The 17,775-nt window shown below is 36.8% G+C and overlaps 2 protein-coding genes across 2 annotated transcripts; both read left to right on the top strand.

The window, feature by feature from the left end:
* The first annotated feature begins 290 nt into the window (after nucleotides 1-290).
* LOC130948568 (AT-hook motif nuclear-localized protein 6-like) lies at nucleotides 291-6,800 on the top strand. Its single transcript, XM_057877337.1, has 5 exons — nucleotides 291-1,323; nucleotides 3,989-4,056; nucleotides 4,467-4,598; nucleotides 5,776-5,937; nucleotides 6,131-6,800. Exons 1-5 carry the CDS (start codon nucleotides 969-971, stop codon nucleotides 6,431-6,433), a joined length of 1,020 nt encoding a protein of 339 aa, XP_057733320.1. The 5' UTR covers nucleotides 291-968; the 3' UTR covers nucleotides 6,434-6,800.
* Nucleotides 6,801-8,573: 1,773 nt separating this feature from the next.
* Nucleotides 8,574-12,687, top strand: LOC130949879 (protein FAR1-RELATED SEQUENCE 5-like). Its single transcript, XM_057878487.1, has 3 exons — nucleotides 8,574-8,736; nucleotides 10,282-10,343; nucleotides 10,426-12,687. The coding sequence occupies exons 1-3, from the start codon at nucleotides 8,574-8,576 to the stop codon at nucleotides 12,685-12,687; spliced, it is 2,487 nt and encodes an 828-aa protein (XP_057734470.1).
* The last annotated feature ends 5,088 nt before the right edge of the window (nucleotides 12,688-17,775 follow it).

The following is a 17,775-nucleotide window of genomic DNA, read 5'->3' as shown; positions in this document are numbered from 1 at the left end:
TGCGCTTCAGCGCTTGCAGTGGCAAATACAGTAGAATCACAAAACCAAAGAGGGTATTCCAAATTACTACATTATTATTTGTGTATAAATTCATCCATTTGAGTTGCTTGGTCAACTTTTTTGAAACTGAAAAGACAAAGAAATTGTCAGTAGTTGAGGTAATGCAGTGGCTCCAACCCTAGCTTTACAGCTTTGAAATTTTTCTTTAAAGAAATACCTTTAACTAAATAAATGCTAGTTTTATATAAAAAAGGCATTTTCTTTCCTTTTCAAAAATATTACATATTTTTTTAATGCTATTCAAATTAAGCATCCGCATTCACAGCCATTTATTAAATCAACTTTATTAAATTTCCAAGACGGACGTGAAACAATTTCTTAACCAAAATCTATACTTTGAATTTAACAATTAAAATATTAATTAATAATTAAATTTACAATATTTAATTACTTTATTTTAAACATTTATTTAATTTTTCCAATTTTTCCCCTTTCTACTTTATTTATTTACTCCACCTTTTCCTGCAAAACCCTAAAATTCGTGTATCAACTCTGGAGAATTTGTGCGCCAGAGTCTGTATTTTTCTCTGTAATTGTACAATTTTTTTTCATAAAATTCTGTTAATCTCGAAGCTTTCGATTTTCTCTGCAATGGTGAGGATTTGAGCTCACATAATCGCGATTTTCTCGGAACCCCAAGCTCAAGCGCCTCCATTTTCTCTTCTGGGTCTTCAACTTTTCAACAAAAGATTACGTTTCTGAAGTTTCCCTTCAGATTGTAAATTTTTCCTCGCATTCGAATCTATTACTGTTGCCGAAGTTTGACATTTCTTTCCCTTAAAGAACAAATATTTTTCCTGATTTTTTATATGTTTTGAGCTTGAAAACGCTTGAATCTTCAATGTTGAGGGTTTAAGCAAGTTTTTAAGCTTTTGGAGTGTCTTAGTTTTCCTTTGATTAACATAAAAATGGAAGAAAAAGAGAATTTTGGTGCTGGGCATGCAGTGGTAGGTGATGCTAGTGCCCCAGAGAGCTTCCACGTGGCACCCAGAGTTGAGACCTTAGATTTTTCCGGTGCCTCCACGCCGGTGCCAGCGACGGGGACCGATGGGAAGAAGAAGAGAGGAAGGCCTAGGAAGTATGGACCGGATGGGAAGCCAACGGCGGCGGCAGCAGCTGGGGCGCTGTCGCCGATGCCGATATCGGCATCAATTCCGTTGACGGGAGAGTTCTCAGCCTGGAAAAGGGGTAGAGGGAAGCCTGTTGAGTCCATCAAGAAGTCATCATATAAGTTTGACTTTCAAAGTCCAGGACCAGGACCAGGTAAAATTATATATAGCTCTTACTTAGTTTGATCTTGTTTTGAATTTTGACCTTTGAGTTTAAAGGATCTTTTATGTCTTAAGATTGGTTACTTATTGTGTTCCTTAATTTTTAGTTTGGCTTTTATACTGTTACATTTGTAGTGGTTGAGAATTGAGTATATGAAAGTAATAAATGAGTGCATTTTTCTTACCTGAAGTGGCTCTTGTCATTTACCTCATTTTTTGAGGAATATCATAATTTGTTTTCAACCCTTTGAGATCTAATTAATTTGGAGGTAATCGTTTGGAGTTTGGGAGTTACCTTTTGTGATCTGTGTTTTTAGTAGTTAATAGTTGCTAGTTTGTTTCTTGGAATTGATTTTCAGTTTTGTAATAATAGAGTTTATCTTGGGTGGTAGGGTGGGGAATAGGAGTGGACCCTTAGATTCCTTTTCAGATCTACAAACTACAAATATAAGTGGTGAGATGGATGAGGATATTTTGTTTTTGTGGTTGAAAAGTGAAAAATTTTTTGTTGTTGTTTCAGATAGCATATGGTACTCTTTTTTTTCCTTTATCATGGACGAAAAAAGTGTCTTAACCTAGCCATGCAAACAATTAGACCTAAATAAACTACTGCATGTTCAACTGATTGAGTATAGTACTTAACCTATGTGACTTAGTATACTTCTAGTCAATTGAATTGGCACGAGTCAAAAAAATGGGTTGCATTATTGGAATTTTAGTCAGGAAAGTTTTCAATCAATTGAGTATATACTTGCAGAATGTTAAAAGTGGCTTTAGAATGATAATGTTTTATTTTGTATATCAATTTAATGTAGTGAAATATCTTGTTAAGTGCATGGAAGAACACAAGGCATGTTTGGATGGAGGAGAGGGTGAGGTTTCTTGCATAACTATTACCTATAGGTTGGGGAGGCTTTATAAATTAGAGCTAGGATTTAAGGTATCTTCAATTTTGGAGGATCTTAAATATCAAAATGAAGGGGAAGAAATAATTTCTTAATCCATTAGGGTCTCAATGATTTCTATTTACAATTCCTATGTTTGGTGCATAGTTTTTTATTGCGGATGGCGGCTCATGGCTGTGAGCCAAAAATCCACCATAAAATAATGGCGGATGGCGTTGCGAGAAATGGCGGATTACCCAAAAAAATGCATATATATGTACAAAAAAATGCAGAAAAATTGCAAATATAATGAACTATAAAATATAATCTATATAATCATTTTTCTAGTCATAAGACATCCAATTAATGCAGAAAATATAATGGCAAATTTAGCAAATAAACATAAGACATAGAACATAAAAACTAAAAACTTAAAAGAAAGACCAAAGTCATTGTCTCATCATGTCTTTAAACTAACAAATGATGAAATAAACCATGTAAATTCTAGCTCTCATCAACTTCATCCAAATTAACACGATTATTATTGCGTCCCGCTGCCCCCTCATCATCATCTGATTCAGTATCATTAGAATCAAGGGCTGGTCTGGAAGTTGACATAGTGAACTGAACTGAACGGAAAAAAAAATTGGAGGAAGAGAGGTTTATGAGGGAAGGGAAGGAGACAGTGAACTGAACGGAAAAAAAAAAAAGAATGTATGTAACTACGAACCAGAAAAAGAGGGAACTGTGATGATGAGCAGTGGCGACGACCAGCAGCGACGGGCGGTGACAACCAGCGGCGGCGACAGGGCGGCGGCGAACGGCGACGGGCAGCGGCGAAGATTGGCGGTGACGGGAGGCACAAAGAAGAGAGAACAGAGATGGAGAGACGTTTTTGACGTGAATAAGAGAGGAAGAGAAGTTTTTGAATAACAGAGGCTGATTAGGGTTACATGTATCACTTAGGGTTTCCTAATTTACCCAACTACCCTCATTTTTTTAGAATTCCGAAATAACCTGCCATTTTTGCCATTTTCATGGCGTTCCGCCTTGGCGCCACCGCAATTGCGGCCGCCTTTTCACCTGCCGTGAAAACCATGTTGCGGTGGCCTCTGTATGGCGGCGAGGCCAAATTCCGCTACGCCATACCGTTATGGCGCCGCCATATCCGATATTTCAAATCACTTTTGGTGAAGAAAATAGTAAGAATAGAAGATGAAATTGGGGAACAAGGTTTTGTTGTTTTCACTATTTTCTTTGTTTACTTCATGAAATTCTAAAACTGAATAATATAGAAAATAAAAACAGTGAAAGAAGCAAAATAGACCCTTATTCTCTTCCCTTTCTACCTGCGGTTTTGTGCCTTCTTTGTCTCCCATGTTAGCAATTCCTATATTGACTGTGAAAATGCTGTACCTGAACTTGTAGTCAATCTCAGTTCATTAATTATGTTTATGAGGTTTTCTTCTTTGTCTTTGTACATTCTTAAGGAGGTACATAGTGCCATTAAGTATAGAAAAGTTGAATATTTAACAAATTTTAGCAAAAGCATGAGTACATCTAAAGTAGCTTGTGTATAGCTATGATATCTACTACATTGTTGCTAAGCATACGTTTAGAATGCCCTAAGTACCACATAGTAGATTAGGCTCTTTTTTTGACTTGATTAGTGAAGCAATTACATGCAAAATTAGGATTATTATTATTTGAATTAGATTAGATAACAAGTTTCTCTACAGACTCTGTCATCTTACCATATATGCCATTTTGTAGGTGAGGGAATCCAATACTCAGTTGGTGCCAATTTTACACCACATGTACTTACTGTAAATGCTGGCGAGGTATTCTATTCAACTCCCTTGAATTCTATATACTGAAGGGCAGTAACTAGTTAATTTATCGTTTCACTCTTATTGATTTGTGCATGAATGCCATATACAGAACACATCCATTCATTTTCTTTGAAACCTGATTGCCACAAATTTTATAGAGAAAGTTTTCAATTAGAAAGATTATCTTACTCTTGTCTTTTACCTGGAAGCTCCCTTTGATCACATTATTTTTTTCGTTAACATTAATTGTAGAGATGATAACTTATTGGATTGGCTGGACTGTTGAAAGAAAAATAAGTGGAACAAATTATGATTTTGTTTGGGAAACCCTGATGCTTGGTGGTTATGTTATAATTATTTGCATGTAGTGTGTTTTTCTTTCTTCTTTTTTTTTGTGATGTTGCTATGGCCTGTCTCAGGATGTTACTATGAAAATTATGTCTTTTTCTCAACAAGGATCACGAGGTATATGTGTTCTCTCTGCAAATGGCACGATTTCAAATGTTACACTTCGTCAACCAACATCTTCTGGGGGTACTTTAACATATGAGGTTAGTGCAATCCTGTTTCATCAATCATCAGCACCAAAAGAAAATGTGTGTGTTGTCTTAAACAATGAAAAGATGTTTAAATAACATTTAATCAATCACAGAAGAGGTACTGGTAATGAATTTGGCTATGAATAATATTCAGCCATGTATGTCTGCTGTTGTATCTTTTACTTGTTAGATATCCTTCATGAGTTTCCAAATGCACTCCAAAATTCAAAGCTTCATATATGTGCTTAATTTTTTCCGTCTTTACAAAGAAAGGAACGGTAAGTGTTATTGAGAATAAATGATAAATGTATGCATATACTGCACATTCTTTGAATTTTAAAATAATTTGCAATCGATGCTTTCTTGTGGAGAAATATGTTGGATTTTATGTCGGGCCTGTGGAAATATCCTTTTTTTTGTTTTTGTAATTCAGCTTCTCTTCCAGTACTTTGTGTGGTAGCGGATGGTATCACTTACATCAATTTTAGCATAAGTTTCATGAATATGGGTACGGTACTTGTATCCTGTACATGATACGAAAGTTCTAACGTTAAAATAATCTAAATATTTAATCTTAAATTAAAAAATAAATATTTAAATAGTCAACTTGATGTCTTAAAATGCATATCTAACTAGTTTTAGAATAAAAATAATTAAAAAATAGATAAAATTTACTCAAAATTATGTAATTTTGAACTAAATACAAAAAAGAACCATACCCAGCTCTATGCCTCTATCCAAAACATCTTTTTGTGTAAAACAAAAAATGGTTTTTTGTGAGGTGCACACCTAATAGTGCCCAAAAGCGTTCCCGTAACCAGTACGTACCCATACTGGGTATGTTGCTGGGTATGTGGCCAAAAAGCATGTACCCTAGTAGATTTTGGACATTACCAATTGGATGCTATATTAAACTTGTATCACATAAATGAAAATAGTGGACGGGATTATGATTTATGACTAAGTTTCTTTTCCTCATATCCTAGGTTTGACCTTTCTTCCCTGTTTCCATATATTCATAATTTCCATCTGAATAATTTTGAAGAAGTACATAGAGAGTGGTATATTCTCCAATTTTTTAAATCAGAGATTCGATGCATTGTTAATTGGCGCCTCAGTCATCTTCCTTCTTTACCCTTAAGTTGGTGTCATGTGTAAATAAGCTCACACTTATTTGATTCTTTTAAAGGGGCGATTTGAGATTCTTTCCTTGTCTGGTTCCTTTATGCCTACTGAGAATGGAGTTACGAGAAGCAGATCTGGCGGGATGAGTGTCTCTTTAGCAGGTCCAGATGGTCGAGTAATGGGCGGAGGACTCGCTGGTTTGCTGATAGCTGCAGGCCCTGTTCAGGTAAACCTCATGCTGCGGAAAGGATGTTCATTCAAGATCTTTATGTACTTGCTAATCTGATGTTTCATAACTTAGAGAATAAGATAATATTATGCTACTTGGCATAATAAATTCGTAAAAAATTGACTAGTTTGGAACTGTTGAATTTATTAGGAGCAACTTGACACTTTCTCTCACTAATCTTCTGCTTCAGGTTGTTGTGGGCAGTTTTCTTCCCGGTCACCAGCTCGAGCATAAATCGAAGAAGCCTAGGGTGGAACATATATCAACCATTACCCCATCACACGTTACTCCCGTTGTCTCCAACGAGGAAATACGAGTCAGTTTTGGTGGAGTGAAGCCTATTATGACACCTACTGCATTTCATGGACATGGAGAGAACATTGTTTCCTTTAACAATGCTCCAGACTCTCGGAACTCATCTGCTGACAATAAAGAACCTTTGCCTGAAAAGGAGTCTAACCCAAGCCATCCGAATGCGGAGGTCCCATGCTAAAACATATCGCTCGGTGCGGATTGGTTAGCATTCTGCAGAATCAAACTCACTCATGCTTGACTGACGCTGACAATTTAACTTACAAATACAGAACCTCGATGAGTCAGATGAGTGTCACAAATGGTTTTGACTCAAAAAAGTTTACTCTTTTGATTACTAGGTTGTTCAGTTAGGAAACTGTTTTATTAGGGTTTTTGTCATGTGTATGTGCTCTCCTGATAATGTATCTCTGATGTTTACTTGCCTCATTGTTTGTAGCAATTAGATGTTAAAAGATGTGATTGGATGTGTGTTTCAGAACTCTTGTAACTTCACAATACTATTTGTTGTGAAAGAAGAAAATGGCTTATCAGCCGTTTAGGCTTAACTTTCTTTTGGAAGTTTCTTAATGTTTTATTTTATTTTTTATTTATTGTTTCTTTTTTCCAGAGAATGAAGTACTAAAGTGAAAGGAGAAGGAAGATATGATAATTTTATTGAGGGAAGTGATAATTAGGTTTCTGAGAATTTTGACATTGGACTAATTAGTTCTTGGAAAAAAATAAACTATCAATTTGTTTTTGTTCCTTTATAATAGCAAATAGTGGACAGCAAATAGTGGACATGTGATGTTTTTCTCTCAATTCATCACGTAAAATTTAATAGTGATGTTTATATGTATCATTAATCACTGTGACAGGTTTATTTATGAAAGATCGTTGTATAAATAATTTTTGAAGTGAAATTTTATCTATTTTAGTAGAATTTATGATAAATAGAGAACAGCAACTCAAGATAATAAATGTTTCACTGTCTAAAATTACATCGTTTTCATGTTTATATGGTCCACCATTGTAGATAACGAAATACATAGGTAATTTTATTTCGGTTCGTACTATTCATTGATAAAAGGACATATAAGTCCATTGTTTACTATCATGAATGACCTAATTAATATATTTTTTTAAAGGGCTAATTAGTCTGAAATCAAAATTTTCGATAATTTAATTGTCATTTTACTCTTTTGTCAATGAGGAAAAAAATGCAAAAGGGACTTATGAATGATGATGCAGACATTGCAAGTCTTCACTTACCTACCAATCAATATTATACCAAGTTACCAACCACTATACCTGATTGAGATTTTGCTTAACGCTAGCACTCCAACTAACACACACACACACACACATACATGTATATATCCTCATCTTTATTTTTGTTTTTATTTTTTCTTATTTTAGGCATGCAAAAATCAGCAGAGTATATTCCGTCTTGTGTGTACATTATTTATCCTTATGGAGTATCAAAATGTATTTTTATTCTGGCAAGGACATCAAAATTTCCTTTTTTTTTCTTCTTATTTATTTTGATTTCTGTTTTTTGGTCTTATCCTATGTAGTTATGCAGCAGTTTCACAGTATTTTAGTATCAAGAAATCTCTTTGATTTAACAAAAATGGATAGTCACACAAATCTGAAAGTATCAATTTTTCATTGGAACACCACATTCATTCAGATTTTCCTTGTCAGATAACCTCAAAACAGCAAAAAAAAATAGAGGGATTATATATTATATGTAACAACTTGGGTGCCAATTTCCAACCAGGACAAGTGCATGTGAAATACTGATATCATTTGTTCTTTTAGGAATTTATTATAGGAGCAAAACTTTCCTATAATTCTAACACTTTTCTTCTATATTAAGAAGCAATTTTCAGAAATTAATAAATTATATTGTATGTATATATAATATATTGGGAAATTCTGCGGTGCTTATATCAAAAATAAGCATAGTATGTTGATATTGCATGTCAACGTTAGGCAAAGACACGTCAATAGTAAAGTCACAGCCGTGCACAAAGAAGAACGGAACCGTTCTGCTTAAGAATTTTATTAGGGACAATGGTAAGTCATTAGAGGTAGGTTCAGTGGGCCGTTGTTTAACGGACTTCTATTGTTTTTTTTTTTTCGGTGACAGACTTCTTTTGTTTGAGAATGTGTTGTATACTTTTCTAGGAGGCCCTAAAAAAATGGGTAATGTTATCCATGGACAAAAAATTTTATTTGAGATGGAGTAAGAAAAAGTAATGCGTGGGTTTATTGTATGAATATATGCCACTGTTGAGGTTTTAATAGTCTAAAGTGATTGTGATATTTCTTATATGGGGCTGTGGCCGGGGCCGGTCGTCATCGCTGATATATTCGTCACCGAACTCGGACGCCGCCTCCGATACGAGTCTTGGCTGCGGTGTTTGTCTCCGGCAGAAGAGGCAGCAAGTTGCAGTGGGACGTTGTGGGCGTCGTATTGTTCCCTCGAGCGTCGCTGTCAGCTTCGTCGTCACCGTTAACCTACGACGTGCAACCCGATCTGGTGAGTGTTAAGAAATTTTAGTGTTTCTGTTTTAATTTAGTTGACGTAATTCATCACTGCAGTCTGATATTTTTGTTGAAAGTTGAATGGGTTAGTGAAATTAGTTAGGTTAAATTAGTTTGTTACGAAAGGGATTTGGTATTGATTGAAAATTGAGTTTATTATCGTGTTGCTGAATAATCAGTTATTTAATATTATTTGCTGTGAAACACGATGGCTTAAGATTGAATCTGTTGTTGTGTTGTTTAGACAGTGACTAAACTAATTTCTTGTTTATGTAAATATGTAAATCATGTTTCTTTGCTGAAAATGATTAGAGTTGAATTTGGTTGATTAGGATGGCAAAATTTTTATGGGGTTCATAACTGAAGATTGAATCCATTGTTGATTGCTAAAATAAACACTAAGCTAAAATAATTACTAAATCTAATCTTTTGGGAGAAAAGTCAGGGTTGGAAGCACATCTTGGAGGCCCCTGCCTGTTTAATATCATTTATTTATTTTTATAGAATTCGTATAATTGTCATGTTTATATGAAATTTTTACCTATTGTTTATTTTTGTATTGAAGTATTTTTTTTCCTTGTATTATGAATCTATTAATTCTATAAGAGTACTAAAGAGTATTGAGAGTACAAGAATGAAGAGTATGAATATTTATTTAAATACGTAAAATAAGATTACAAAATAATATAGAAAATTTATTTAAAGTTATATCCTTTTGAATGTATTTTTTGGAAATGTTATTTTGAATAATATGATACTAACAACACTTAGTTCACTATAATCTATTTTAGTATAAAAATTGTCAAACAAAAACCATGTCAATACCAACTTACTTTTGATGAAAATAAATTATGTAAAATCCATTTTGCAGAAACTCCCATTTCTAAATTTTAATCCACACACACCCAGAAGTATATAATCCCATTGTATCATTCTATTTGGCCTGTGCCTAAAATTTTTCATTTATGTATGATAGAAATGAATGTTGTTAAATGTCAATAAAATGAAAGGAGAAGATTTTTTAAGAGTTAATTGAGATAATATTATGTACTCTTTATTTTCGTTAATTTGGTTCTGTTTCTATTTTTGTTTGCGTTACTTAATTGTTTTGGTCCTTGAATGTGAACATTTGAAGTGATGAAAAGTAGGCTTTGCTGCAAATTTTGGTCTCATTTAAGGATGTAATAATTTCGAATTGCTGGCATATTTTTGCCAAATAATTTGCGGGCTGATTTTATTTTAGTATGTCACGTCTGTACAGAGGAGTATGGGAGTTTATTCTTAGCAATGATTAGTGTCGTTAATTTGGCGAGTATTTAAGTTTGCTATAACAGTAGGTTTGTGTCTTAATTTGTTTGGGTGTAAATTGTCATTAGAGAAGGTTCTAAGATGATAGAAATTTTAGAAAGGGCTAATTTAAAGTAGAGTACTTATTCTTCTCCCAACATTTCAGTGTACTCTAATTGCAAAAGTTTAAGCATGCTACCTAAGCAGGGATGATGGACATTAGAATAGGTTTGTTTGGAAATAGCATTTTGGTGGTTGTTGCTGGCTTCGTTTATTGTCTAATGGGAATATGACTTAAGTGAGATGGGTTGATAGTGTTTTTGTGAATTTGTTCTGTCTTGGAATCTGTAGATGGGAACCACCAACAAGATGTGTGACAACGACGATGCTTGTCAAGAGAATGCCTACACTAGAAATGGATCAAAGAATGTGGATGAGGATACGACTCACAATACTACCGAGAGTGAATTTTTCTACCGAGACATGGGAGAATTTGGTGACGTTGAAGGGATAGATGTGGAAGACATAATGAAGAAGGTATTTAGGAGCGATGAGGATGCATATGAGTTCTATAAGAAGTTTGGAAAATATCACGGCTTTGGAGTTAGGAAGGGGGATTCCTGGAAGGATGAGGACGGTATTGTCACAAGGCGGAGGTTCTTCTGCAACAGGCAAGGTTTGAGAGATGAAAAGCACTATAATCGGGTAGATAGGATGAGGGTTCATAAACCAGAAACGAGGACTAATTGCGAAGCGAAGTTCTCCATATACCTTGACAGGAGTGCTTCTGTGTGGCGAGTAAGGAAGATTGAAAATAAGCACAATCATGACTTGACCCCTAGTTGCATGGTGCATTTGATTGCAAAGTACCGGTCACTCACGGATGCCGCCAAAGCTCAGGTAGATGGGTTGAACGAGTATGGAATTTCCACAGCGAAGAGTGTACGATATATGGCCGGGATGGCTGGAGGATACTCGTTGGTTGGTTTCTTAAAGAAGGATGCCTATAATCACATTGATAAAAGAAGGCGTGTAATGATTGCAGAAGGCGATGCAGACGCTGCGCTTGCATATTTAGAAGGTAAGACAGAATCGGATCCGATGGCCATGGCACGGTATAGTTTGACCAATAAGGGAATGCTAGGCAATATGTTTTGGGCCGATGGGGGCAGCAGAGTCGATTACCAGTACTTCGGGGATGTCCTTGTGTTTGATGCGACATACAAAAAGAACAAGTATAGGCGGCCATTGGTAATCTTCTCAGGGGCCAACAACCACAAGCAGACGACCATTTTCGGTTTTGGTTTACTAATGGATGAGACATTTGAATCTTATAAGTGGATATTGGAGAACATGTTGGAGGTGATGTGCATGAATGAGCCATCAGTGGTTGTTACAGATGGGGATGAGGCGATGCGTAAAGCCATAACTTTAGTATTTCCGAAGGCAACCCACCGCCTATGTGCATGGCATTTTCAGAAAAATAGTACGGCCAACGTGAAGGAGCCGTCACTCCGATCACGATTTAACCGATGGTTATATGCGGACATCGACATTCGTGAATTTTTGACTGAGTGGGACCTAGCGGTTGAAGAGTTCAAACTTCAAGATAGCCTATGGGCGAGGCAGGTGTTTGGTAAGAAGGAAATGTGGGTGAATGCATATCTGAAGAATAAGTTTTGCGCCGGGTTTAGGACCACATCTCGATGCGAAGGTATAAATGCAGTGGTCAAGAATTTCCTTCAATCGAAGCATACTATTCTTGAACTTGTGCAGAACCTGGAGGTAATGGTACGTGATTATCAGAATAACGAGCTTCTAGCCCAGTTCAGAACCATTGACACTTTCCCAGTAATGACGACTAGCCTCGATGCCATAGAGCGGTTCGCTGCGCTGACATATACGAAAGAAGTCTTTGCGGACGTTAAACGAGAGATTGAACGAGTTACAGTCGTTAATTTGGTCCGGTTAAGAAGATCTTTAAACATGAGGGTATACTCATTGGAAGAGTACGGATCTCCTGGGAGAGTTATTCTAGTACTGTTTGATCGGAATATGGGAAGGCTCAAGTGTCGGTGTGACGGTTGGACGAAATACGGATACCCATGTCGCCATCTCTTTTTTGTCATGAAGCATGAGCATCTGCAAGAAATCCCGGAGCAGCTGATTATGAAACAATGGACAAAGAATGCCAAAGCGTTGGAGGAATATGTGGAGAAGACAAACGATGGAGGCGACCGGTCCTTCTTGCTTAGACATGGTGCATTGCATACCGCATGCTGCTGGCTTTTTTTCCTAGGTGCGCAACAATTTCATTTGTTCGGGAAGGCCATGAAGGGAATTCGGGAGCTATGTAGGGATCTCGAACGTGAATGTGGACACGCTGAAGAAATCAAACACACAAAAGGGGAACGAAAAGTTATTCGTGACCCTGTGCGTGTTAGGACAAAAGGGGCGCCTAAGGTGCCTAAAGGAAAAAGCAATGGACGCGAAAGGAAATGCACAAAGTGTAAGAATACTGGCCATACGAAACGAAAATGCCTGGATGCTTACCGGGTACGGCTAGATGAAATGGAGCAAGATAAACTTCCTGTCCCCCCCCCCCTTAGATGAACACATGCAGGAGATTAAGCAATTTGCTTTGCTGGAGGAGGTATGATCACAACTAGAATTAAGCACCCAGGGGTTATCTTTCTGTATGCCACAATTGTCTAGGGTCATGAGCAAATAACCAATGTATGGTATATCTCATCAAATTTGATTTCATTAGGGATTTTTCCCGGTATATTGATATGCAGTTAGGTGATGCGGGTTTGACCGGAAGCAACTTTGGCACCATCTCCGATCCAACTAAGACTTGTGCTGACCACGTTGTTGAAGATGACACTAACACAGCTTATTACCAAAGGTTGATTGCCATGATTTGCACCCAAGCATCTGTGATGGAAGGTGGTCGCTTTGACCTGAATGATATGTAAGCTTTCTGCTGTGTTTTTTTTATGATGGATGCACTTGGTGGTTCCATATTTTTTCTTCATTGCTTAAAGCCGATAATTCACAAACATCAAAGATCTCGTTATAATTAAATTTAATATCCAATACCCATTTAGACATTAATCAATGTATCGATCTGCAGCCTACCGTCGTTCGATTGCAATAATAGACTATTAACAGTTGCTTTCTTCATTAAACATTATTGGAAGCTGAATTTCTAGAACTTGAAGGGATTCGGTTGAAATTTCCTTTTCTAATCTTTTTGAAGTCCAATAAACTTCTTTTGTTTAATTTCTGGTTTCTCTAAATTTTGTTTTCTACAGGACTGGGGATTCATGAAGCATTCAGGGAATATGGCATTGGTCAGCATTTAGTAACTATCTGTGGAGAGTATCGGCCTCAGCCCACTTTGTGATACTGGATTTTGTTTGTTTCACAACTTGATAATTTCATTTGAACTTGATGATTTCATTTGAATTGCCGTTATAAACCAATCTTTTTTTTTCTTTTTAAATATTTTTAACACTCTTCTAAGGATCATATAAAACATCTTGTTCTGATTATGGAATGGCGTCTTAACATTATCTATTTGTGTAGCAGCTGGTGTTCATGGTGTCATTGCTTAAAAGAAAAGTCTAAATGTAACTTTGCTGTGATCTCCAATGGACGTGGGTGACCTGGAGCAGTGGTTGTGTCATGCGAATTAATTTTCAATTTAGCTTGTTTACTATTTTACATCGAACATTAACTGGTTTTAATGTACCTCACATACACTATCACCGCTTATGTTGAATATTGTTATGCCGAAAGGGTATCTGGTTAAAGAACTTACTAACATAGACCACCAAATTGGTCCTCATGTATTGGAAATAGCTTTATTTTTAAGTCATGTACCCAGGAAATAGCCTTATTTTTAAGTAATGTATACAGGAAATGTGAAATGTGACCATCTTTTATGCTCATTTGAAGCTTTGGGTCATACTTGCCTCATTATGGGCCGATAATACAGGTTATCAACAACTGTGAACACATTTTCTACCAATTATGAGATATTTGAGTGATGATATAATATTACCATATCCTGGGATTCCCATTTTTTACTACTTAGTTACGTTGTAAAGGGTTCGTTGCTTGTGACTCTGGGTCGTGTTTAGAGCCCATGTTTTCACGGAATGAAAATAACACCGACTATAAGAGTAGGATGGAGAATGAATTTCCAGAAAGTAATTTTAATTAGAAAGCTGCTACCAACAATAAAGATACAATTACAGCAACTGATGTTAATCAAAATATTGCAGGGTTGGACCTCCCTATGGGCCCAGCATAATCACAGAATCAACCCACGTCAATTCATAGTGCAACTAACATGCCCATAGGGCATATGCAACAATCTCCAACCCTGATATATATCATTCATAGTATGATTACACACCTTCACATATATAGTGAAAGGTGCCACCAAAAGGTTGTCATGAGTTCATATAGTGGACCCATCTCATTTCGGGTTCTAATACACACAAGATAATATTCACCTAGCACTAGATTACTACTCAGGGCATGTTGCAATTGGAGATCGTACGTAAATAACCCTAAACCAAAACAGTAGTAATCAATATATAGGAGTCAAGTAGCTCCACTCTAAAATGACAAGCTGGGGCTTAAGGGTGGATTAGTTGCATTCCGTGTCTTCTTTACTGAAGACCTCACCATCTTATCCCAGCTATCAACCGCCATCCGAGAAATGTCATTGCGGATGACATTATGCCTCCCCATTACTAGATCAACAGCCAATCTCATTCTGGTTGCATCATTAACTACCTACAGGAACAATAGCAATACGTTATGACAGTCCTTTGTGTCCATGTTGAGCGGAACCTCAACGGAGTTTATAACATTTACCTGCAAATTATAATCTCGCCAAAGATGTGATTGAATCATCCACTGTGCAACCCAAACGCCACAGTCAACACTGAGATAATAACCATCATCGTGAGTCATGCTGAAAGAATAATGATATATCCAATGAAAAGAATGATGTCTATATCACTCACGAATTTGGAGCTTGCTGTCCAATTTCTGGTTCAACAAGGATGTATGACGAACACCTAGGATAGAAAGTTTGGCCTTGCTCAACATCCTTGTAAAAGACACTTTCATTCAACATGTTCTCGATGAAGAAGGCCTGCACAAAAGGAACCGTTAGGCCTTGACCTTTGTCATGTTGTCCTTCCACTACAATGACATGCAATTCATAAGCATACTCTTACCACATATTTGATCTGATCTAATCGAGCCTTTCTCTTTGCAGGAACATCGGACTTAGCCGAATCAAGGTACACCAATTCACCGTTACATAAGTCAACAATCATGAGGTACCAATGACTGTCTCTAAATAGGGGGACATATATCTCCAGTTCATACATTTCAGCAAATGAAAAAATTAGAGTTCTGTTGGTTACACCTAAATTGCAAACAGGAGAAAGTAACTTAAAATTAAGTACCTTCATTAATTTATCTGCAAAGCCCATGTATTTTCCTTTGATAAAATCCAGAGTCTCAGCGCAGTGGGAAGTAGGGCTCAGAGCAATTTGCTAACAGCCACTCAAACACAATAAAGAACTATGTGAATTAAAAGGACTTAAAATTTTATATTGGGACAGAGCTATGGTTTTGTAACTTACGGCAAATGTTGTTGGCAACCACCACTTCATTTCCAAATCGTCGAATCTAGTATTAGTGCACATGGATGCCACCAAGTTCAGGACCTAACGAAGTCAAGTCAAAAAAATTGTTTACATAATTTATTAACTTATTTCAAAACAAAAAAGAAACTCATTACATCATCACAACAGGAGCCATTTTGAATAATATTAAAATTTATATTAACTTACGTCGTCTACAACCATTCTTCCCGGAATGAGTGTTTGGAGTGACTCCCCTGTTCCATCACAATGGTCGTCCGGGACTAGCATCTCTCTACACGATTTAATATTGTAGTCATTAGCAACAATAACACCAGGACAAATGATAGACCCGAAGGCAGGTAGTTTAAGATAATATTTGTTGTCGTGTAACTAACTTTTTTGGCAATGTGGCCGAGAAAATGTATGCTGCAACCGCAAGCTCCATTCCAATAAACTGCACCCCTGGTGGGGATCGAAACAATAGATCGAAGCACTACCACAAATAAAAATACTCCCATGTTAAGTTAACAGTACGGACACATTTTTGTGAATTTACGTAAATATAAAACATTCAGTTTACCTCTGGCATTTCAGCACCATTCATAAAGGAAGATAGGTGGGTATAGTAAGTAAATGGGGTTCCCGGACCTTGTTGCCGGACAGCACTGACGGAGTCAGTGTCATCCTCAGGTTCAAAATCTAACTTTCGCTGATGAAAAAAAAATTATTTACAATCCTAATCCATCAAACGCACAATGTAAAGACTAATAAAAATTGATATCCAATACCACATTCATACGTACCTTCAATGGTGGAGCTGGAATGTTGGTATTGGAACCCTCTGCGTTCCTTTTACCTTTGCCCTTCTTTGTAGCCTTCTGACCACTTTCGATAACCTTAGCCTTTCCTTTGTTTCTTCCGGTGTTGCATTTCGAGACCTTTGTCCCTTCACATACTTTTGATCTCGGATGAGCACATATTTGGGGGTTTAGCACCTTCTGACTTCCTTTTTTTGCCGACTGCACTACCTCTTCGTGTACAACATCAGAAGACTTCCTTTGTTCCCTCAACAGTGCTTCGAGAACCTTTCCATGCCCCATGATGACTTCAGTAAGCTTTTGTATTTGATCTGCCTGCGACTTCAGAATCACTTCCGTCGTCCTGTCCTCGTGCCGAAGATGCTATATTATGAACCCAAAAACTAGAGTCAAAATCTTTCATAAGTTCAACTGATCGACGAATTGGCTAAAACCATGAACCAGAAAATGCAACAAGGGATCAGTTTTTCTTACGTCGTTTACGCGACTGAGAAGGTCTAACAGCCTTTGGTCCATATCGTTGGACGACTTGGTTCCATCATCGGGTACTTCTCTGAATAAAACATATAACAAACCTGTGTCTATTATACCAAGGGATTTGTAAAATGATTTGAAGACATACTTGGGGTATTCCATACTTACTTGTCAATGCCCGATTCCATTGCCTGCTGCTCATCCATAGATGGATCCGTCTCAGTTGCTTTGGCATGCTTCGTCATCGTGACTTCCATTAGAAGCTTCAACTCTTGAGCCAATGTCACAGTACAGAACGTACACTACAACTCAATACCTTTCTAACATGTATTCCTTTGTATATAGTAATGGGTCTTCCCGAGTATGATTTTGTATTGGGCCCGTAGTAGAGGTCAGGCCCAATTACCATTGTGCATTGGTTACATGCATAATACCCCTACTCTAACTCAAACGGATACAGAGACGACAAAAAAAAATTTTGGATGTCACCACAAAAGGTCCTTCATGAACATAATCTCACTTACTGAAAATTCGGGACATCTTTCTCATACAGAATTGTTACCACTTCTCCCAAGATCTGAAATGACTGAGAAGACAACACACTGATCCCTAATCCTCTGATACCGTCCTCATCAAATCATAGTCTCTTCTTTGTCAATCATATGTCTAATCAAGTCCTCCATCTTCATACTCAACTGCTACTTTCATTGCACACTTAATAAAGGATTTCC

The sequence above is a fragment of the Arachis stenosperma genome, chromosome 9, assembly GCF_014773155.1.
Source record: "Arachis stenosperma cultivar V10309 chromosome 9, arast.V10309.gnm1.PFL2, whole genome shotgun sequence".
Lineage (NCBI taxonomy): Eukaryota > Viridiplantae > Streptophyta > Magnoliopsida > Fabales > Fabaceae > Arachis > Arachis stenosperma.
This window is presented reverse-complemented; position numbering and strand designations above follow the sequence as displayed.